This window comes from Narcine bancroftii, chromosome 3 (assembly GCF_036971445.1).
Source record: "Narcine bancroftii isolate sNarBan1 chromosome 3, sNarBan1.hap1, whole genome shotgun sequence".
Taxonomy (NCBI): domain Eukaryota; kingdom Metazoa; phylum Chordata; class Chondrichthyes; order Torpediniformes; family Narcinidae; genus Narcine; species Narcine bancroftii.
In genome coordinates, this window is record NC_091471.1 from 206,678,854 (window position 1) to 206,703,382 (window position 24,529).

The window sequence follows — 24,529 nt, forward strand, 5'->3', positions numbered from 1 at the left end:
GGTTGGATGATCCAAAAGGTTAAGACACATGGAATCTAAGGTGAGTTATAGAATCATACAATCATTGAGTTATGCAGCACAGAACCCCAACTCATCAATGCTGACCATGTTACCTTTCTGAGCTCGCCCCATATTCCTCTAACTTTTCCAGTTCATCTAACTTTCCAATGATTTTGAATGCTCTAATCCCATACCCACAACCGTCTATATGAAAAAGTTGCCAGTCAAATTCATTTTTAATCTTTTCTTTCTCACATTAAATCTATTCCCCCTAGTTTTAGACTCCCCAACCCTTCAGAATAGACTGTGACTATTTGCCTTATGTGACAGATATGTTTTTGGGAGATAAATTGGGGCAGGTTTTTTAGGGTAGGTCGCATACAAATACTTCAAAACTGATCTCATTTAAAATACTAGAGCTCTGCTCAAGCTAGACAGGCCGGCTCCAAGAGCCTTTGCAAAAGCTTTGGAGAGTGCACACGAGACTTAATAGATTGTTGTTTTGAAAAGCAACATGCGAAAGAACTTGGAGGAATAGGTTCAAAGCTGCAGGCTGTCTGGCAGTGCTGTTTGCTGTTCTAAAAGGGTTGTGTGGTTTCTTGCAAGCAGAGAGGGAGTAAAATAGGCTTTTCTCTGAGAGAGAGAGAGAGAGAGAGAGAGAGAGAGAGAGAGAGAGAGAGAGAGAGAGAGAGAGAGAGAGAGCAAATTCAGTTCTGCAGTGTTACAGTCAGCAGCAGCAGCTGGGACTGGAACAGGACAAGCTGGCAAGCTTGTGGAAAAACCATTTTTGGAAGATGGGTTGTGACTACTTAGTTCAGCCTGGTCAAAGCCCTTGTGGTTCATGCAAGAGGAGAGGACTGGCTGCCTAATGTTTCACTTGAAATAAGAAAAACAAAAGGAACTCTGTGGTGACCTGAAAGAAAGAGGTTATCATCTGGAAAACACTGATGACACTGATGTGGCTGATTAGAATGGATCAATTTATGATGTGACAGATTATAAATATGTTCTTGGAGATAAATTGAGGCAAATTTTTTAATGTAGGTCACATACAAACCATATAACCATAAAACCACTTACAGCACAGAACAGGCCAGTTCGGCCCTACTAGTCTATGTCGTAACAAATCCCCACCCTCCTAGTCCCACTGACCAGCACCCGGTCCATACCCCTCCAGTCCTCTCCTATCCATGTAACTATCCAGTCTTTCCTTAAATGTAACCAATGATTCCGCCTCAACCACGTCTGTCGGAAGTTCATTCCACATCCCTACCACCCTTTGCATAAAGAAATTTCCCCTCATGTTCCTCTTATAATTTTCCCCCTTCAATCTTAAACCATGCCCTCTAGTTTGAATCTCCCCCACTCTTAATTGAAAAAGCCTATCCACGTTTACTCTGTCTGTCCCTTTTAAAATCTTAAACACCTCTATCAAGTCCCCTCTCAACTTTAAAATAGATCTTATTTAAAATACTGGTGCTCTGCTCATACTAGACAGGCTAGCTCCAAGAGCCTTTGCAAAAGCTTTAGAGAGTTCCCAAGAGACTTCACTAATTGATTGTTGTTTACAAAAAAAGCAACAGATGAAAGAACTCATCGGAGCCTGTGATAGTACAGATCTATCACCAATGTACATAGTGTATATAGGCTGTCTAGAGTACAACTTGCTATTCTAAGAGGGTTGTGTGATTTTTGAGACAGAGAGAGTAAAACAGATGTTTCTCTCAGGTAGAGAGAATTCAGTTCTGCAGTTTTACAGTCAGCAGCAGCAACTGGGACTGGAACAGGACAAGCTGGCAATCTTGTGGGAAAACCCCATTAAGAAGACGGGTTGTGACTGTTTAGTTCAGCCTGGTCAAAGCCCTTGTGGTTCATGCAAGAGGAGAGGACTGGCTGCCTAATGTTTCACTTGAAATAAGAGAAACAAAAAGAAACTCTATGGTGACCTAAAAGAAAGAGGTTATCATCTGGAAAACACTGATGGAGCAAGTTTTTTCGGCAAGACACTGAAGTGGCTGATCTGAAGGAATCAGTTGTTGATGTCCAATGAACAACAAATATCTCTCTGAAAACCAACAAGAACCTTCCTGAGCGGTAACCCTTTACCTTTCAAGCACCAAAGCCTGGTGAACTGAATAAATGTTAAATTCTGTGGACAGTATAAGAATTGTCTGCAACCAGTGAACTTGGAGGAATGAGAAGGGAGATTGGACTGTGAATGAAATAACTTTTCTAAACTTACACATACATTACATACATATGCGCTTAGAATTAGAAGGGGAAGCTAGAGTTGTTACTAATGGTTTGCTTTCAGAATCCTTTAATTTAACAAGATCTACTAAACAAGGATGTCCATTATCACCCGCCTTGTTTGCTTTAGTTATTGAACCTCTAGCACAATTAATACGTCAGAATGATAGTATCAAAGGTATGAGAGTCTTGAATGAAGATTATAAAATAAATTTATTTGCGGATGACGTTTTGCTGTATTTGGTGGATCCTGATGTTTCTCTGCCAGCACTTCAAGATTCCTTAGAGATTTATGGTCAATTATCTGGTTATAAGGTTAATTGGACTAAAAGTGAAATTTTATCAATTAGTAAAGATGATTATTCAATATTTAGAAATATTACGAATTTGAAGTAGACGAAACAAATTAAATATTTGGGAATTAATGTTAATACTGACTACCAAAATTGATTAATGCTAGATTGGCGATGATTAATTATAGTTTTATACATCAATTATATTTAACACCCGAAAAATTTTAAAAATTTGGTTTTAGTAAGTCAGATCTTTGTTTTTGTTGTGATCAGGTTTCTGGTACTTTTTTACATGTTGTTTGGTTGTGTGATCGGTTACAACAATTTTGGAAAGGTATTCAATCTGTATTTAATAATCTATATAATCTTCATATTGTATTAGACCCTGATATTTTTTATTAGGGAATATGCAACCATTGATTGATTTAGAATTAGATAATTACCAGATCTCTTTTATTTACTTAGCGCTGGCAATGGCCAAAAAATGTATAGCGATTATTTGGAAGAATAGAAATGTATTGTCTTTAGATAGGTGGTATTCAGAGATGAAGTTTTGTTTGGTTATGGAAAGAATATCTTTTTCTATACAAGATAAGATGTCTTTTTATGAGTTAAAGTCGACCCCATTTATTGATTATATACAATTTAAATAAGTTTGAATTAATCATTTTTTTTCTTTAAAAAAAACTTTTTTTTAATTATATATTTTTTCTATATATATGTTTTCTTTTTTCTTCTTTCTTTTTTTCTTTTTTTTAGTTTTTTATTATTAGTTGTTTTTTTTCACTTAAGTTCTTTTTGTTTTTGTTTTTTCATATATATTCTTATATAATAAAAAATTTTTGGATTAATAATTAATACTTAATTAATATTTTTTATATATCGATCTTTTTTTAAGATATATATTTTTTATTTTTTAATTATACTAATACTATTAATTCTTCTTTATCGTGGGGGTGGAGAGGGGGGGGGTTTAGGGGTTAAAAATAGTTTTTTTTTAGGCTTAGTTTTTAGTTGTTAGGGGGAGATGCCGAGATTGGTATTGTATTAACTATGTTACTTTGTACTTGTATTACTTTATTTTGTATTTTTTCTGTACGTGAATTACTTACTTTCTTTATATGTTAAAATTAATAAATAAAGTTTCGAAAAAAAAAAGAATTAGAAGGGGGATAAATTAGATTAGTTAACTTAATAGTGATAAGTTACAGCGTGATCCTGTTTTCATGTTTAAAGATGATTAAAAGCAACTTTCGTTTAAGTAACCATTGACCTTGGTGAATATCTATTGCTGCTGGGTTTTGGGGTCCTCTGGGCTCGTTACACTTATCTATGCCCCTCATGATCAAATATATATCTATAAACCAAGGGAAAAAAGGCCAAGCCTTTACTATCTCTCCTCATAGCTCAAGTCCCTCCAGTGCCAGGAACATCTCTGTGAATCTTTTCTATACCCTCCTTGGCTTAATGACATCCTTCCTCTATCAGAACAGCCAGACAATACTTCAAACAATACTCCAAATGTGGTCTTAGCAATGTCTTGTACAACTGTTAAATGATGCTTAAATTGATGAAGGCAAGTATGTCAAACTATTTCTTTCAGGGATATATGTACCTGTATCCAATGGTTTCTCTGTTCCTCAAAACTCTCCAAAACCTAACCAGGCACTGTGTATGCCCTTCCTTGGTTAAACATAATGCCATTCCTCAACAGTTTTACCCAATTGATCAAGATCCCACTGTAGTCATAGATATTCTTCTTCAATGGTCACCATACAACAATTTTTAGTGTCACCTTAAACTTACAAAGAATGCCATTCTCATTCAAATTATTAATATAAATGACAAACAGCAGTGGAACTAGCACCAATCCTTGTGGCACTGGTCGAGGTCCTCGAATAAGAAAATAATCTTTCTCTGCCACCCACTGCTTCCTAATGCCAAGCCAATTCTGCATACAATTGCTCACCCTGGATCCTATATGATATTGTTTTCCAGATCAGCCTACCTTGCAGTACCTTGTCAAAAGTCTGACTAAAATCCATACAGACAACATCTATCATTCTGCCCTCATCACTTTTCTTGGTCATCTCTTCAAAAAAACTCAATCAAATTCATTAAACACAATTTCCCATGCACAAAATTATGCTGACTTTCCCTAATCAGTCTTTTCCATTCCAAAAGTACATCGATCGTGTCACTAAGAATCACTTCCAGTAACTTACCCAGCATTGACATTTACCTCAGCGGACAGCAAGTCCCTGACTGTCCTTGCAACCTTTCATAAATAAAGATACAACATTAGCCACCCTCCCTGTCTTCAGCACTTCATCAGTTGCTACCAGGACCACCTCAACTTCTTCCCTGGATTTCCACAATGTCCTAGGATACATTCCTGAGGATTTATCTAACATTATGCATTTGAAGACTTCCAGCATCTCCTCTTCCATAATGTGGATTCTCTTCACAACATCATTTCCCTGAGTTTTTCAGCTTTTATATATTTCCCTACAGTATATATAGATGAGAAATGTTTGTTTAAGGCCGTGCCAATGCTTGAACACTAATGAGTTACCCTTTTGCCCTTAATATACTTGTAGCATCTCTTAGGATTCTCCCTTAACCCATCTGCCAAAGTTATCTCACGTCCCCTTTTGCCATCCTGATTTTCTTCTTGATTATACTCTTACATTCCCCATACTCTTCCAGAAATTCACTTGATCCCAGCTACTTGTTGTAAATCTTAGATATGCCTTCTTTCTCTTGACCAGTTTCAATATCTCATTATCCAGAGTTCTCTCATTCTGCCAGCCTTATCCTTCACTCTAACATGCTGACCTGAACTCTCCCATATTACTTTTTAAAACCTCCCACTGGCAAGAATGCCAACAGCTTTTCCACATCAACCTCTGCAAGTTCCTGTCTAATGCCATTAAAATTAGCCTTGCCCCATTTTATCACTTTACTTTTCCTATACTCTTTTAAAACTAATAGAATGAGGGCCACTAGTCCCAAAATGCTCCCCACCTCAGTCACTTGCCCTACCTTATTTTCCAAGTGGAGGTCAGGTGTTGCCCTTTCTCTACTCAGATTATTTACATGTTCCTTGAGAAAACTTCCCTTAACACATCGCAAATTTCACCCTGTCCAAGCCCTTAGCACTATGGCAGGTCTTGATCAAAATTTAGAGAGTTAAAATTTGCTCCTATTACAACCTTTTTATTCTTGCATCTTTCTGCAACTTCTCCACATATTTGCTCCTCTAAATCCTGCTGATGATTGGGGGTCCAAAGTACAATCCCATCAATGCAATCATTCCCTTCTTATTTCTCACTTCCAGTCATATAGCCGGTTGATCCCTCACACAAGACTATATGATGTGTGAGCGGCAATTTGGCCCATTAAGTCTGCACTGCTATTTGAATAATTGGTGGTGTAATTTTCCTCTCAATCCATTCTCCTGCCTTTTCCCACAACGTTGACACCTTAATTAATCAAGATCAACTTCTTCTTTAAATACACCCAATGACTTGGCCTCTATAGCTGCCTGTGGCAACAAATTCCACAGGTACACCATCCTCTGGCTGAAGAATTTTCTCTTCATCTCTGCTCCAAAATTAGATAATTTTGTTCTGAGTTGTTCCTTCTGGTCCTAGATTCTTCCACCACGTTCTCAACATCCACTCAATACAGCCCTTCCCATTCCCATATTCATTATGTTTCAATGAGATTTCTGCACCCCTCTCTCCCAAGCTACTGTAAGTACAGACCCAGAACCATCAAATGTACATTAATCCTTTCATATTGGGATTATTCCTGAAAACCTTCTCTGGACCTTCTCCAATGTCAGTTCATCCATAGATAGAGCCTAAATGGCTCACAAATGTGGTCTGACTAATGCCTTATAAAGTCGCAGTTTTTATGCCTAGTCCTCATGAAATGAATGCTAATACAATATTTCATTTGCCTTCCTTGCCTCCAAATGAACCTGCAAGTTAACCTTTAGAGAATTCTGCACAAGGAGGAATCCCAAATCTCTTTGGACCTCCACTTTCTGAATTCACCCCATTTAGAAAACATTTTATTCCTTCTACCAATGTGTATGATCATACACTTATCTACACTATATTCCACCTGCCACTTCTTTGCCCATTATCACAATCTGTCCAAGCACATCTGCAGATTCCCTGCAAACATGGCTACAAAGCCATCAATTCTGTCATCTAAATCATTAATACATTACATAAAAAGAAGCTGACCCTGCACCGATACCTGAAGAAAATACTAGTCACCAAAAGCCAGCAAGAAAAGGCCCCATTTATTCCTATTCTTTGCCTTTTGCTTGTCAGCCAATTTGTTATCCATGCCAGTATCTTTCCTCTAATCTATCTTGTTTAGCAGCTTCGTGTGCAGAACTTTGTCAAAGGCCTTCTGAAAATCCAAGTAAACAACATCCATTGACTCTCCTTTGAAGAACAAATATGCAGTATAGGCAAAGAATTACAACAGATTTGTCAAGCAAGAGGTGTACTCCATCTGGTCCAGCTCACTCATCCACCTCCAGCCCCTGCACTCATTTCTGCTGCCTGATTCTCTCAAACCTCTGGCATGTCCCTGATGTCTTCCACAGTGAAGAAAGTTGACAAATGCCTATTCAGTTCATCTGCCATTTCTTTGTTCCCCATTACCACTTCTCCAGCATCATTTTCCAGCAGACCAATGTCCACTCTTGCCTCTCTTCTACTCTTTATATATCTGAAAAAAACTTTTGGTGTCTTTTTTACATTATTGGCTAGTATAACTTCACATTTAATCTTTTCTTCTTTCATTTTGTTTTAGCTGCCTATCTGATCCTCTGGCTTCCTGGTAATTTTGGCAGCAGTGCTTTCTCCTTTGCTTTTATGCTGTGTAAACCATGGTTGCCTCACTCTCCATTTAGAATCCTTCTTCTTTGTGATGGATCAATCCCCTATCTTCTGAATTATTTGCAGAAACTCCTGCCATTCCTGCTTGACATCATCCCTGCCAGCTCATCCCTCATGCCTCTGAAGTTACCTTTATTCAACTGTAATACCAACATATCCAATTTCAGCTTTTCCCTCTCAAAATGTAGAATGAATTATTATTATCTGCCTCCTAACCATTTGTTTACCAGGAGCAAAACCAACATCTCATTAACGCGAATAAACAAATTAAAATGAACATCTGAGTGGAACATATAGTTCCAATGTAAGCAGTAGGTATATTCAATCACATCGGGCAGCCATTGTACAACTATCCTTTAAAACATGCTATAGGTCAAAACTGCAGTTCATAATTTACTATTCCTTCACTTATAAATATGTAACAATAATATACTGTCATCCGTAAGTTCTTTTTATTTCTTTCTCTCTCAAAAATGTGAGGTGGCAATGTTTCATTACCTAGAACATATCGTTACCCTGAATAACTTCCTCTGGGATCACTAATATTAGTTTAATATGCAACAGCCTGATATACACTCTGTAAAAGGTAAGCAATTACAGGACAGATGATTATCCCTGCTGACAATGTCATCTATTGTCTACAGGGCATTAGCCAATGTAAGTGCATAAACCTTTGAAATTATAACAGCTTGTTGACAATTTGACTAGAACATACTTTACATATTGAATTGTTCTGAGGTGAAATTTCAATTGAATTATTCGGAATTAAGTTTATTTTACTGACTACCTCATTTTCAACTGTGCTCAGTATGGCTTTAATTAAAGCTAAAGAGACTCTTCCCTTTTAACCTTCCTCCACCCCCACCCCACTTACAATTGTAAAGGAATAGTTCTTCCTGTGAATAGATTTAATGGCAGAAGTCATAAAATTATAAGGAACCTAAATCATTTTAAAAGGCCAATTACATAAAGAAAACTAGAAATCTGAAACTTGAACAAGACAAACTTGAAATATGGTATCCATAATAACTTGGTCCCATCTATTGAATTTATTCTCTGTTTCCAATTTTTCATTATTTAAAGAATAGCTCATGTGACGTAAATTAAGTTTAAATAATTCATCGGCTTTCAATGCAATGATTTGCTTTCTGATGTACAATTTGTGATAGAAGACAGCTCACATTATTACTCAGTGCAATGAACGCTGATAAGTTTGCAGATCCATTGGTTGACTTTGTACTTCAATTGAAGATTTCATCAAACAACCCAAATTTTTTTTTAAAAACAGTATGCTGCTTTGCAACTTTGCATATATTAATAACTTAGAGTCGGAAGTACTGGGCAATTTTAAAATTTAATTTGAAACAAAACTTGAAAGCTTAAAAAGTGAAGTGAATAGTAAGAAGGATAGTGAAAAATTTGAAGGAGACAGGAAAGTGAAGAGATACACATTTTGGTAGGAAAAACAAGAAACAACAATATATTCTAAAGAAATTTATATTACAGAGAAAATATGGAAATGCTGGGATTATTCTCCCTAGATAAGGCTGAGAGATGTGACAGAGTTATTCAAAATGTCAACTGACAAGAGAATATCTCATAAAGAAGAGATGGTGAGAAACTATTCCCATTGGCAGAAGTATAGCCAGAGGTTTAAGATGAGTGACAAAAGAACAAAAGCAACTTGAGAAAAACAATTTTATACAATGAGTGGTTAACATCTGGAATAGATTTCCAGAGTCAGAGATGCAGATTCATTCATGGCTCCTAAAATAGAATTGGATCAGAACTTGAAAAGTAAATTAAAAAAATATAGGGCAATGGAGAAAAGGCAGAATATGGGGCTAATTACATGCTTCGTGCAGAGAGCTTGCATCAAATTGAGGATCTGAATGGCCTCCTTCAGTGTTGTTACCAGTCTATAATCCCATGATTTTGTCATTTCTGCTCCATAGAGCTACAAATATTACAATGCAATTTCATTAGACATTATTAGGTGAGAGGCAATGCGAAACAGGTAGTCCCACATTGGTTTAATTTAGGGCATGTTAAATTGGCATTGCACCAGTTACAATACAGTTCAATAGCATTATCAACTTCAAACATAATTCCAAGGCAGCTGTTAAGTTTTTACCATTAACACTTCAGAGTATGAGTGTTTATCTAAGTCTACATATAATATTGTATATTCTGCTGTCGAGAAATGAATTCCATCAATGGAATTGAATTTTATGTAGGTGAAGTGTGCCAAGCATTCACTAGCCCTTTTTCCATTGGCATCCCAGTGAATTGGCCATGCAGTGTCCCGGGATAAGAAGCCACTTATTGTGTTTCCACTGGGCCACCTTTAACCGGCACAGACTGCTTTTCCACTGAACACAACTTCTTCCCGGAGATCAGAGAGTCTACTTTCAAATGGAAAGGAATAGATGGAAGTTGTACTTTTTTTTACACTGGTTTAATCAGCACACCGGCATCAGCTAATGCTGGGGATATGAGTAGGGGTGGAGACCGTCAATCCCCAGTGTGATTTGACGTCATTTGATGCCATCATACTGATTGTTTTTCTTTTCCACTGGACCCTTAACCAGTTAATTCCCCGTTAATTCCTGGGACAATGTGCCAGTGGAAAAGGAGCTACTAATGAAGGATGAAATTCCATGTACAATGTTACTAGTGCATGCTTCTAAGTATCCACGTCACCTTCTTCAGCACTAGCCTTGAGGCAACACCAATATTTTATGGTTGTGTGACCTGATAACCTCAAGAGGCCTTGCTGCCATGGCTACTGTGGGAAGTGTGTTTATGGAGGAGGCAGAAAAGTTTGACCAGTTAGTCTATGGCTCTGCCTGGATCTGCCAGATTGGTTTCAGCAAATTTCTATCCACAAAGTGCTTAATGACAAATCCACAATAAGCATTAACATTTCAGAAATACAGTATATTGCTCAGAAAAAGGTATAAAGGGTAAAACTGACTAAGACAGCATAACTGAGCCCTGCCTATGAATTTCCCCTCAAGCTCTAACAGACACACTATCGCAAAGTTTGTTCACTCTTCCCAAATGTGTCTGATGGTCTGAGAGATTTGGAAACAGGAAAAAAAAACATAAAATTACAAAATTTGAAAGTTTCAATTATAATAAAACACATTAAACTACTGATAATTACAATAAAACATAAATATACAGTTAAATCAGGAAAAAAGCAACAAAAATTCCCTAACCTGCTTTTTAAGTGTAGGCCACTGACACGCTCGAATTATTGGATCTAAATTATGTGGACCAGCTACGCTATTGTAAACCTGAGGGGCCAGATATGCAGAATATGGATTCCTAATTCAGCAACCTATGGAGCACAAAATTTTTAAAAAACTACATATGCAATGAATCTACAATAAAAAACAGAAAAGGCTGATATACTCAACTGTTCAAGCTACTTCTCTAGGAAGAGAAATAAAATTAATGTAATTAAAAATTTCAGATTCAACAATGAATCCAAGGTCAAATGCAGACAGCCATGACCTCGAGTGCATCACTAATCTCCACACATCTGTATGAAGGCAGAGCAGTTCAGACTGCGAATGCACCAGTGTCATAGTTTGCCAGTGGTTCTCCCTCAATCTGCCAAGTAGCTCTCAGCACTTTTCTATTCATTATGTACTTAATGCCCAATTCAGCAATATGCATAACATTTGAGAAAGGGTCCAAAGGGTAAAATTGGCAGTCATACACTAGTCAGTTTAACTTCAATAGTATGGAAACAATTTGAAGCAATAAAAGCAGAGAAAGTTAACAGCTACATGGAAACAAATGAACTAAAAAAAGCAAAGGAAAACTCAGATGTATTGAAAACAATGTGTGTTTTGATGAGATAACACAGAGGTTGAATAACTATGAACACATGCCTTTTCAAAAAATGTGAAGAAGAAAATGATAGACTTCAAGGGGCCTTGGACTGATCCGATACAGCACAGAAAGTGTGTAACAACATATCATTATAAAACAAAAAGAGAAGCAACACATGTTAAATGAAAGAATTTTGAAGAGGACATATGGAATAAGGGACCTGGGAAAATATGCACGAATGCCTTTGTAGACAGAAAAAAAGTTGTTGGCTCTGCAGGTGGGAATCCTGGGGTTAGAAACAAATGTTCAGAATATAAAGGCCCTAAGATTATGCAGCACACAAAACAAAGCTTTTCACTGCATCTTGGTACGTGTAACAATAAACATTGCAGTCCAATCAAATATTTAGCCAAACTGGGAAATGCTATTCAATTCAACATTCTTTCTGAAGGATACGAAGGGTTTGTAGCAGGTACAGAAGAGAATATCTGCAATGGTTTCCTTCAGATGCAACACTTCTGATGAAAAGCCATAAACCTAAAATTTTAACTCTGTTTCTCTCTCCACAGAAGCTACCTGGCTTGCTGAGTATTTCAACCATTTTCTTTCTTTAATAGGCACTGTAGCTACACAATCTTCCATAAATGTTCTTTGACATTTCAGGTGGAACATCATCAGAATATTTGGATAGTCTTCAGCCTGATGCAATAACTCTTTCTGCAAATGTTGTATGATCTGCTGAGGTTGGTAAACATTTTCCATATTTAATTCAAATTTTCACCATTTACAGATTTTCTTCATTTTCACTTATTGAAGATGTTATGCCATGCTCCCCTTAAAGAAAAAAGGCCATTTGGGAATGTAATGCAATGTTTTAGACGAAGAAAGATTGTTTCTGGTAGCCAATCGGTCAATAAACAGGAAAAAACAATGTTAAAGTCAACAAAACCAGAGGAGTTAAGAAAATAAAACATTTCTATGCAACAAATTTGGAACACACCAGATAATAAATCAAGATTCAACAGATGCATTCAGTAGCAAAATATACAAATTCCCAAGAGAAATAAACTGCAGAAATACAGGTAAAACAGGGAGTGGGAATCTATGAAAGAGGTAGTGCAGTGACCTTGGTGGTTACCTGTGTGGTACTGATCTACAAATGTATTAATCTACAGGATAAAAATATTTCACATCTTATATACAGTAGAAGTAAAATATTTATTTCTTACCCGAGACCTTAGAAGAGCATTTAATTTTAAATCTGTTGCATTCATTTTTCTATTCATGCTGAAATGCAAAAATAACTTTCAATTGATTTAACAACACAATTTATGTTCAGTGTTGAACTCACAGCTAAATTCTGAAATATGGATAATTTTTTTCACCTCTAGAAACCCCAAGAAGTAGAATTGAATGGTCAGTATTTAATGGTTCATGTGATCAACATATAAACAAGAATAATTTGCATAATTTACTTTCTCTGTGTTTTTCCTATTCAGCCAGATTGTAAAATTGATGTTAAATATTTAGGGTTATTTTGTAGGTTATGTTGTGTTGAACGGATCCAGATCAAACATTCCTGTCAATTAGCTGCTTACTCAAGAGGACGTCACATTACCTGGTAAAACTTCAGTAATATTAACTACCTTGCTTTTCACTTTTCCTTTATTGTTGCCTCGCCTTTATTTTTGCATCTATGCAGAGAAGATGGATACAAAATATTTGATCTATCTCAGTCTTTCAAGGACCAACACATAATTTTAATACAATCTTTTTCATTTAATTAGAAAAGATTACTGTCATAATCCAATTTTAAAATATCAATTTCAGTTAGAACTGTTATTCCTGTAGCTCTGCCAGTTCTCTTAGAATGTAATTTTGCAATATTATAACCTTCTGAATTTCTTGTGTAATTTTATTTCTATATGGAATGTAAAATTCGAGAACTTTTTCTTAAAATGTCCATCATTGTTTACTGAAAAACTTTTCTACCTATTTTCTGAATCTTCTTGAGCCTACAAACCGATATAATTGGCTTTATTAAAGTTCCAGATTCCAGTTTCCAATTGAATTGTGTCCTTGAACTACACATGAAATATTATAATTTGGTGATCTTGTTTGACCAGAGGATTCCTTAAATTAAGGATAATAATTAATTCTGCCTCTTACACAAGATCTAAAATTATTTTCAGCTTGGTTCCATAATATTCTGCCTGAAAAAAACTGTTCTAAATACACGTTATGAACTCAATCTTCAAACTAGCTTTGCCAGTTGATTTCTCTGTACAATATGAAAATTATATTCATTAGTGTTATTATCATTATCTGTTTAACTGTTTGCAGCTAGTGTGGAGCTTGTAATCTACACGATCAGTGCCTTTATTATTTCTTATTATATATCCCTCATGTTATTGATCCAAAACCTTGTTCTTTGTGGCCATGTTCATTTCTCACTTGCTGACTTAATTTAATTTTGTTTTAATCTGTAGATACAGCACGGTAACATGGCCTTCAAGCCCATGAGCCCGCACTGCTCAAATAAACCCATGTGACCAATTAACCTACTCACCCCATTTGCTTGTGGAACATGGGAGAGCACACAAACTCCTTACAGACAGCACCAAATCTGAACCCAGGTTTCCGGCACTGCAATAGCATTGTTCTAACTGCTACGTTCACCATGCTGCCTTTTATTATTGTAACTACTATCCTACTGCCTCTCCCAATAACCAGCCCTCCTATCCTGCCTCCTTTTCCATTGTTTTTTCCTTTCTAAATGGCAAGTATTCAGGAACATTTAATTTGGGACATAATCATTGTGATGTTTGCAATGTTCCAGACCTCCAGGACCATGCCAGAATCATTGATTCCTGAAAGATCATTGCCAATGCCCCCATAATCTCTACAGCTACTTCTTTCAGAATCTAAGGCTGCAATCCATCTGGTCCAGGAAACTTATCTATCCTTAAACCATTCAGCTTTCTGAGTACTTTCTCTGTGAAATAGTAACTGCACTCATTTCCCTTCCCAAATACACTTGGATCTCCGACAGGGAAGACTGGTGCAAAATATTTATTTAGCTCCACTGCCATATCCTCGTCTCCCATTATTGTTTCTCCAGTGTTATTTTCTAGTGGTCCTATATCTACTCTCACCTCCCTTTTTCTCTTTATATACTTGAAGAAGCTTTTTGTATACACTTCAATATTATTTGCTAGCCTACTTTCATATTTTCCCTCCTTATGTGTTTTTAGTTGCCTTCTGTGTTTTTTTTTAAAACTACCCGATCCTCTATCGTCCTATTTATTTTTATATGCTCTTTCTTTTGTTTTTACCTTGGCAGCCACAGTTGTAATATTTTTTCTATTTGAATGTTTCCTCTTTTTTGATATGTATCTAACCTGCACCTTCCTCATTTCTTGCAAAAAGCTCCATCCATTGCTGCTCTTCCATCCTTCCAATCTACTTTGGCCAGATCCTTTCTCATACCATTGTAATTCCCTTTACTCCACTGAAATACTGACACATCTGACTTTCTATTCTCTTTGCAAGTCTCAAATTGAACTCAATTATATTGTGATCACTGCCTCCAGTGGTTTCTTTACCCTAAGATCTCCAATTACCTCTGATGAATTACACAACACCCAATCCAGTACAGCCGATCCTCTAAAGCACACACGTCAAACTCTGGCCCGCGGGGCAAATTTGGCCAAATTATATTTGGCCTGCAAGATCATTTCAAAAATGTATTAGAGGTGGCCCGCCCTGCAGCGAGAGCCGATGCTGTTTTTTGGTCATGTCACCCCCACCATCCTCCCCCTTCATTGCACATCCTTCCCCATTGTAACACGAGAAATTAACACGAGAAGTTTGTCGATGTCATCAGCCGGCAAGCCAGTTGGAAGGCTCCCCGCACAACCAGTCACTTCTCCCACCTGTCAAGCGGTGCGGCGGATGGGCGAGCGCCTGTGATTTCCTGTCGGCGCGACGGGCATGGCAGGCTGCGCACGGCCCCCGGGCAGCGCGAGCCCCGCGCGACTGGCACCGGACGGCCCTTCCACAGCGTGAGCGCACTTCTCCCAGATGCCACGGCCTTCAGCGCTTGCACCCGCGCGGACCCCAGGGACGGCTGGTTCAGCCCTGCATGTGAAGAGAGAGATGGTGGCTGTCCGCAAAGGCTGATCGGCAGCGCGCTGGGCCTGAGTGGGTGGGTAAGCAGGGGTGGGCAGAGGGTGTAGGTGATGAGTAATGGGCAGGGGAAGTTATGGTGGTGCGAGGGGCAGTTAGAGGGAGGGATGAGTAGAAGGAGGGGTGGATAGGGAAGAGGTAAAAGGGGAGGGGCAGGGCGAGTAGGGAAGGGGTGATTAGAGGGTGAGAGATGGGTAGAGGGAGGAACAGGTTGAGGGGAGAGGCAGTAGAGGGGTGTGTATAGGATGGGGTGGGTAGAGGCAGAGCGAGTGGAGTGAGGGGTGAGTAGAGGTTGGGTAAAGGACTGGTCAGGTAGAGGGATGGTGGGTCGAGGGTGAATAGAGGCCTAGAGCCTGAGGAGTGAGCAGGAAATGCTGAGTCCTGATGCAGGCCAAAATGGACACAGCCTGTGAATGCTGACTACATCTCCACAGGGACCAAATATGTTTCCCTCAGGTCAAGCAAAGGGTGAACTTGAGCTACCTACTCCTGACCTGTAACATTATCCTCCTAAAGTTATATCCTAAAGTTTAACATTACATATGTTGAAAGAAGAGAAAACATGCAGATGTTGTTGAAAATTTTCAATAAATATTTAGTTCGGCCCTCGACTTAGTCCGAGTTTTTAATTTTGGCCCTCCGTGAATTTGAGTTTGACACCCCTGCTCTAAAGGGTTCATCAACAAGCTGCTCTGAAAAGCCATCTCATAGGCGTTCTACGAATTCTTTCTTTTGAGATCCAGTCCCAACCTGTACTTCCAAATCTACTTGCATGTTAAAATTCCACAGAGGATCCCTCAGGTAAAAAAAAATTTAAAAGCCTGGGAACAGGACCTACAGCTTTCAATTCCAGAAAAAACTAGGTTAATACCTCTTCTTTGTGAGCCCACCACTCTGTCCTACAATTTAAAGTAGTCCATAGAGCTCACATGTCCAAAGTCAAACTATCTCATTTTTATGTGGTGTATCTCCTCATTGTGATAAATGCAACAATAGAGATGCTTCATTAATTCATATGTTCTGGACATCCCAGAGTCTTGAGAAATATTGGAATAAAGTATTTCAAACTTTCTCTGCACTTTTTAAAGTTAATTTTAAACTAGATAAAATCCCCTAGCTGTTTTATTTCATATTGTTGGAGAGAGTGACACAACTTTAATGACATCAGAGCTAGATGTACTAGCTTTTATTTTCTTCTGGCTAGGCGGGCAGTGTTGCTCAGATGGAGGGACATTACCCCGCCTAATCATTCTCCTAATCATAATCAATGGTTATGTGAAGTAATGTCATGTTTACATTTAGAGAAAAGGCGATGCTCAATTTCCGATTTGAATGTAAATTTTCAAACACTGTGGAGACTCTCTTTGAATTACTTTTATAATCTTTGATTTGTTATGTAGGTAGAAGTGCTGATTAATGAGGTCATTTATCACTGATAAGAATTCTATCTTTTTTTTGTCCAAACAGCTTTCTTGGTAGTTGGTGTAGATTTTCCTTTTTTCTATATATTAATACAAAATAATCTGTTTGATCATAATGTAGAATACCTTGGATGAAATTATATGATTTAATTGTAATGTATCTTTTTGAATTTTAACATATGTACTTTGTATTTTTAGATGTGAAATTTCAATGTTAATAACTCCTTTTCAATTTGCTGTTGTAATTTGTTGTCTACATTCCAGCTACTGTTTGGAGGACTGTATATAACTGCCAACAAGGTCTTATATCTTTGCCATGCCTTAACTCAATCCACAATGATTCGATATCTTCTGATCCCATGTTCCCTCCTTCTAATGATTTAATATTGTTCCTTACCAACAGAACCATGCCACCCTCTCCTCTTTCCTGCTTATCCTTTCAATACATCTCCTTTAGCTATAACCCAGTGGTGGTCACAACATCATATCTGCCAATTTATAGCTGCACAACAAGGTCATTCACTTTATTTATGCTGTGTGCATTTAAATATAAAACTTTTATCCTTACATTTGTCACCTATATTGACTCTGTATCCCTGTTGCATGATAATTAATTCCAATGGCTACAATTTTTCACTACCTGCCTCTCCCTCCACATGAAATCTCTACCAATTGTTTCTACTTGTGCACCATAAGACCCTTCACTTTGGTTCCCACCACCCCCGGCAAGAATCTACTTTAACTCCACAACTCAACAGAATAGCAAACCTCTCTGCCAGTGTATTGGTTCCCCTGCAGTTCAAGTGCCATCCATCCCACTTGTACAGATCACCCCTTCCCCAGAAAATGTTCAAATAATACAAGAAATTGAAACCCTTCCCACTGCATCATTTTCCACTATCTTCCGATTGTTACAAGACCAAAACAGCAACCTCAAAGAAGGCATATCACACAGGGTTAAAGATGAACAATTACTTCATTAAAAAAAATTCACCTTCAAACTTTAATTCAAAATCCTGCCTTTATAACAATGCCCACTGATTACTATGCAAATTTCTATAACAATGTAAAACTAATAAATTCCCCAGCCTAAAAATAACATGTGTAATCAAAGTCTAAGCTACACTTCCAACCAGACCACAGAAAAACTTAGACACAAAACACACAAGACTCACAAAACTTTGATTTCAACTGAAGCAAAGATCATAAACAAAATTCAGTTTGTTTGGTAAACTGAAGCCAAAATATCTTTGATAGCGAGAGAGAGAGAGCACAAAATTCAAAGTGGTCTTCTTGCGTTGCTTGCAGAGAGGCTTGGTCCGGATCCTTCTGGCTGCCTTCGGAATGTTCATCCTTTTTGAAATCCCAACATTCTAAACTGTCCTTCAGACCATGACTCATACTCTGGGCCTTCTTCCACTCCACAGCACCCCCAGTGGTGGTTTATCATCCAAGTATAGAAATTTTTAGATCATTTTACTGCACTTGCTCAGTCTGTCTCCCACTCTCTCAGCAGTCCATCTTCACCTTGGCTCTCTGAGGCAAACTGTCACTTTTTTAACATAATTCCACACAACACATAGGCCAATACACAACACAGAACTATGTAACACTATTCTGGCCTTCACCAGCTCGTGGCACCAGGAGTAATCCAGATATTACCACTTCGGAGGTCCTGCTTTTCAGCCCCCTTCTTAATTCCCTAAATTTACTTTGCAGAACCTCTACCCCATTCCTGCCAATGTAATTAGTACCAATATATACCATGACCTCTGGCTGCTCACCCTCCCCTTTATGAATATTCTGCAACCACTCTGAGACATCTGGACCCAAGCACCCAGAAGGCAACATACTATCCTGGAGTCTCTTTTTGGCTACAGAATCTCCTATCAGTTCCCCTGACTATCAAGTCCCCTATGATTATGCTCTATGTGACTTCACTCTTCCCTTCTAAGGCTTAGAGCCAACCACAATGCTACTGATCTGGCTGCTGCCTTCCCAAAATATGTCATCCCCCTCAGCAGTATCCAAAGGAGTGTACTTGATGCTAAGGGGAATGGCCACAGGGCAACCCTGCACCGATTTCTTTCTCCCCTTATCTATCTCAGTATTCACCCACCTATTAGCTGATTCCTGCACTCTGGGTGTAATCACTGCTCAAAAGTCTTATCTATGACTTTTGCAGCCTCCTATATGATCCTCAGTTCATCCAACTCCATCTCAGGTTTCTTAATATGGTATTTCAGGAGCTGGAGCTGGCTGCACTCCCTGCAGGTGTAATCATCAGGGAAACCATTAGATTCCATGAATCCCCACATCCTACACGAGGAACATTCTACTGTCATATCTACCATCACTCCTGCACTGTATTACAGGCTACCAAGACCAAATCAGCAATCACAAAAGGAAAAAGTTACCCTTCTGACCTGCTTCTTTGACCTCAGCCTCTTCTCACTGAAGCCTCTTGACCCAAAGCCCCAACATCCCACTCCCTCACTGGGCCACTCATATAATGGCCATTCCAACAACAGCTGCTCCACTTGTGTAGCAAAGTATTATCCAATAGATCAAAATGATTGGTCTCTATTTCTACCATTAGTTCATCTATTTTGTTATGAATGATTTATGAGTTCAGATACAATGTGATTAATTTTAACTTTACTTTCTGGTGTACTTTTGGTTAAAGCCTGATAAATTTTGTTTATTAATACTGTGACAGAGTATTTAGAGGGGGCTTGGGAGGAATTGCTAGAGCAGCTACACACATTTTAAAAGACAGAATATTTCCAGGACTTTTGCAGAATGCTTTTTGCAAGAGGCAATACAGTATTGACATACAGCTTGCTTGGGAGAGCGTGTGATTTTTGCAGACAAAGAACTGTTTTGCTCTCAGAGATGGAGGATGTGAAACAGAGAGAGAGGAGTCACAAATTATTTCCAGAAGGACAAAGCTGGCAAACTTTGGAAGGTTGTCTGATCAAAGGAGAAGACTGGCGATCTGAAAGGTGACTTTAAAGAAAGAGGATCATCTGGAGAACCCTAAAGGGGGCAAGTTTCATCAGCAAGACTGATCAAGAAGGAATCAGTTGCTGACGTTCTGGAAAAGGAATCTCTCTCTGAAGACCAACAAGAACCCTCCTGAGTGATAATCATTTGCCTGTTAAGCACCAAAGACTGGTGAACTTTGTTAATGCTAACTTCTGTGCATAGTATAAGAATTGCCTGCAACCAGTGAGTTTGAACTGTGATCCAAAGAACTTTTCTAATCTTAAATATACATAACATACACCTGCGCTTAGTATTAGAGGGGGGATTAAGTAGTTATGTAGGTTAAGTAATAATTTAAAGTTTAATTCTGTTTTCTTGTTCACATATAATTAAAAACTACTTTTGTTTAAATAACCCTGCGTTGTAGTGCATATATATTTGCTGCTGGTTTTTGGGGTCCTCTGGACTCCGTAACAGTACTAAAATTATATTTTTCTTTATGACCCTGAACTTCCTCTTAAATCTAAAAATCCCCTCATAAGAACTGTCTATTTTATTTCAAAAACACTCTCTATACATCCCCACCCAACCTACTCTATTATTGATGTAAAATTATGTGCTCTGCCCTTGCTTTATTTTATGCAAGGGCACTGGTCTCAGCCCAATTTAAGAGGCATTTATAACTGAACAATTCTACCTTCCATTGGTTAATAAAGAATAGTACGCACCACTCTTTAAGCCACTTGTTTATCTATCTGATCCAATGACAATTTTCTCATGATTCAAATAGAAATTCAGAGATTGTATTTTAATTTGACATTTCAAATTTTCCCAGTAGAATTTTATTTACAAATCTATCTACATTGCCCATTCCACTGTAAACTATAATAAATTTCTCACACCATTCATCTCAACTCTCAAATATTTTTTAAAATTAGTCTCAGCCCTCAGGACTTTCTGCACTGACTACAGAAAATAAAATCTTTACTTTTGTCTGCACTGTTCATTACCATCATATTCCTTTTCACTCCCCACTTTTCTCTTTCTTCCTTCAGCTTGTTCAAGGTCAAACCACTATTCACGGAGTTGCCAACTCTGGAAAGAAGCATTCCTGGAATTTTGATCATATGATATGACATCTGATCAGATGAACCACTCATCAAATGATTATTACAGAAGTTGCTCTGATCACTAGATTTTGAAAATGTTAACATTCTTGTGTGTGTTTTGTGTCAGCTGCTATACAAAAGTTCAGAGATCCAGGAATGTACAATGAACAGATAAAAGGAAATCAAGAATTACTGCCCTTGATGTGGATATGGCTGTCACTGCTTTCTCTTCTATTCCACAGATTCTTTTTTTTTGTTTCTAGAAAGTTATCTCTGTCCTTTATATTTTAAAGCTCATCCTCTACCTCAATTCCAATAGTTTTGAAAATATCCTCTGCCTTTCCTCAATATTTATTCTATTTAACTGGGTGATTTTCTTTCATGTTCCTCCCACTCCAGGTTGTTACAGCTATTTCAGGACATACAACTAATGATGACATCCACTTTCATCCCATTGTCCTTTCCCATTGCCTCCCAAACGATCTTCAATATCTTCTCCCAAACCTCCCCTATTTTTCTCCCCTTCTTCTACCTTTTTTCATTCATAATTTAAGACACCCTGTTTCTCCAGTGCATACTCCCAAAGACTCACACTAGTCCTTTTCACACTTGCATCTTATCCCAGCAATTAACGGCCAATTGGCTGGATAAGGGTCAAGTTTGAAAGCAAAATAGTCTGAATGCTGGCATGAAATGATGTCATTTCACACCAGCATGAAATGACATCATTTCAAGCCGGGCATAGACAGCCTTGACCCCCTACTGAAACCTCTGGCATCTCCTGACACTTGTATGACAATTAGCCTAGTGTGAAAGTGAGAATAGCATTCTAGGACGGAAATGACGCACGTCTTTGTGTGAGTGAAAGAACGTGAAGGAAAGAAAAGTCCAAAACAAATGACAAATGTGTAAACTTTGCCTTGGGAAAGTTGCAGCGAGAGAGAGAGAGAGAAGTGCTAACAATAAACAATGGACAATTTATAAATAACATGGGAAAGTTGGTGACGCTATCGTGCTCAATTTATATAGATCATGGGAAAAAGTGATGGCGAACCTGCCCTTCCAGAATTCCACGTGGCAGAAAAACCCCTCAATGAGCGCTCCGTGCATACAGCCCTTTGTTGCACAGAATTCTTGGAGGGGGGTTCTGCCATTGCTTTTTCCCAGGGTCCTTATAAATCGTGTGCGATAGCACTACTAACTTTCCCAACCTGTTTAAATATTGTCCACTATTGCTATTTGTTGCTAGTACTTTCCCACGGTCTCTTATAAAGGTTTATATAGGTCAGCACAACAACAGGAGCTGAAGGGCTCATACTATGCTGTACATAAAGCTTAATTAGGTTATAATTAGGTATGATAAGATCATAACACATTGATCCACCATCTCTCAATGAACCATGACATCAGTGGTAGAAGGTATGAAATCATGCAGTTTCCGGTTAAGAGCGGCCAAGTGTGACCAGCAAAAATGCCATTCCTATCCTGAGACAGTGATGCAAGTGTAAAAAAGAGCTATTGATTTCAAATGCCCTAATTTTGGAAATAATATAATTTCAGATAAATCACCCTAATTTCAAAGCTTCTCCTGAATGCTGTATCCTCCATTTTCATAGTTCCTACATCGTAATTCAACCTCTTACTCAAAGTGGCAACATCCATGTTGCCTTGAATACATAGGACATGGTCAAAGACCTCTGTGCTGGTGGCATGAAGACATAAAAAAGCAGGGATGGTATTGTATGGATGGAGATGGGAGGGAGAGTCATTTCATTCAGCGATGTCAATGGAAGATCTAAATATGTCCTGATTTGCTGAAGGCTGTATCTTTTAGAGGAGAATACATTTTGTTACGGGGAAGCTATACCTTTTTTATTTCTGACTTACAAGAAATTTATCTTTATACTGCATCCGTTTCAGAAGAATAAATATTCAATGCTCAAGAAGAGACCCAACAAACATTCAATATCTATACTGCAATTAATGCTGGATAGAGATATCTTGATTCCAAAAGGGTGTTTCCCAGTCATTGCCACTTTGCATTTATCCATTGCTAACCAACCTTGGCCTGTTTGATATGGTAGATACATTGAAAATTGTTAAATTGTTAAAGTTTTGGGGTCCTTGGGCTAATAATATAACTAATAAATCACAAAAACTCCAAAAGTTTAAGATCCCAAAACTCCAATTTTCAATCCAAAAAGACAAGTCCCCAAAATGTTATGAGCCTAGAGGAGCCCAAACCCAGCAGCAACAGAAATTCACCAAGACAAATGGTTACTTAAACAAAAGTTTATTTTATCTTTAAACATGAAAACAGAATCACACTTTAAGTTATTACTATTAACTTAACCCCCTTCTAATTCTAAGCGCATGTGCATGTAATGCATATGTAAGTTCAGAAAAGTTCTTTGATTCATAGTCCAATCTCACTTCTCGTTCCTCCAAGTTCATTTCTTATACTGTGCAGCATAGAATTTAACATTTATGAAGTTCACCAGGCTTTGGTGCTTGAAAGGTGAAGGGTTACCACTCAGGAAGGTTCTTGTCAGTTTTTAGAGAGAGATGTGTTGTTCGCTGGACATCCACGACTGATTCTTTGTAACCAGCCAGTGTCTCCAGATGATAACCTCTTTTTTTCAGATCACCACAGAGTTCCTTTTTTGTTTCTCTTATTTCAAGTGAAGCAGGCAGCTAGTCTTCTCCTCTTGCATGAACCACAAGATCTTTGACCAAGCTGAACTAAGGAGTCACAACCGATCTTCCAAAATGGGGTTTTTCCACAAGCTTTCCAGCTTGTCCTGTTCCAGTCCCAGCTGTTGCTGCTGAACTGTGGAACTGTAGAACTAAATTCTCTCCATCTCTCTCAGAGAAAAGCCTGTTTGACTCACTCTGCTTTCAAAACCACATGTCCCTCTTAGAACAGCAAACTGCACTCATACAGCCTGTGGCTCCGAACCTATTCCTCCAAGTTGCTTTTCAAAACAACAATCCATTACTGAAGTCCCTTGGGCACTTTTCAAAGTTTTTGCAAAGGCACTCGGAGCTGGCCCTGTCTAGCTTGAGCAGAGCTCTAGTATTTTAAATGAGATGTTTTGAAGTATTTGTACATGACCATCTCTAAAACCCTACCACAATTTCTCCTTTAAAACTTATCTACATACAATATAAAATACAAAATAATCTGTCACACCAATATCTTGAAGCTATGTCCCCTAGTTCTCATCACCCTTGCCAATGGAAACAACTCCAATAATATCTATGCCTTTCATAATTTTATGTTTCCATAAGATCCCCCCTCATTCTTCCAAATTCCAGCAAGTACTGTCCCAGATGACTCAATTGCTTCTCAAAGGCCAATCCCTTCATCCCTGGAATCTACCTGGTGATCCTCCTCTGACCTGCCTCCAAAGCCAGTGCAATGTTCCTCAAGTAAGGAAACCAGAACTACATGCAGTACTCCAAAGCAGCCTCACCAGTACTTCGTACAGTTGTAGCATAACCTCCCT

The 24,529-nt window shown here is 38.1% G+C and overlaps 1 protein-coding gene across 1 annotated transcript in view; it reads right to left on the reverse strand.

Annotated features, from left to right (window-relative positions):
- LOC138758058 (uncharacterized) overlaps positions 1 to 24,529 on the reverse strand; it is a 196,186-nt gene that overhangs the window by 134,213 nt on the left and 37,444 nt on the right. The window contains exons 2-3 of the mRNA XM_069926427.1: positions 15,250 to 15,454; positions 12,544 to 12,601 (exon numbers count right to left, since the gene is read on the reverse strand). Of these exons, the coding sequence (XP_069782528.1) occupies positions 12,544 to 12,600 (57 nt within the window). The 5' untranslated portion in view covers position 12,601; positions 15,250 to 15,454. The remainder of the gene's footprint in view (positions 1 to 12,543; positions 12,602 to 15,249; positions 15,455 to 24,529) is intronic.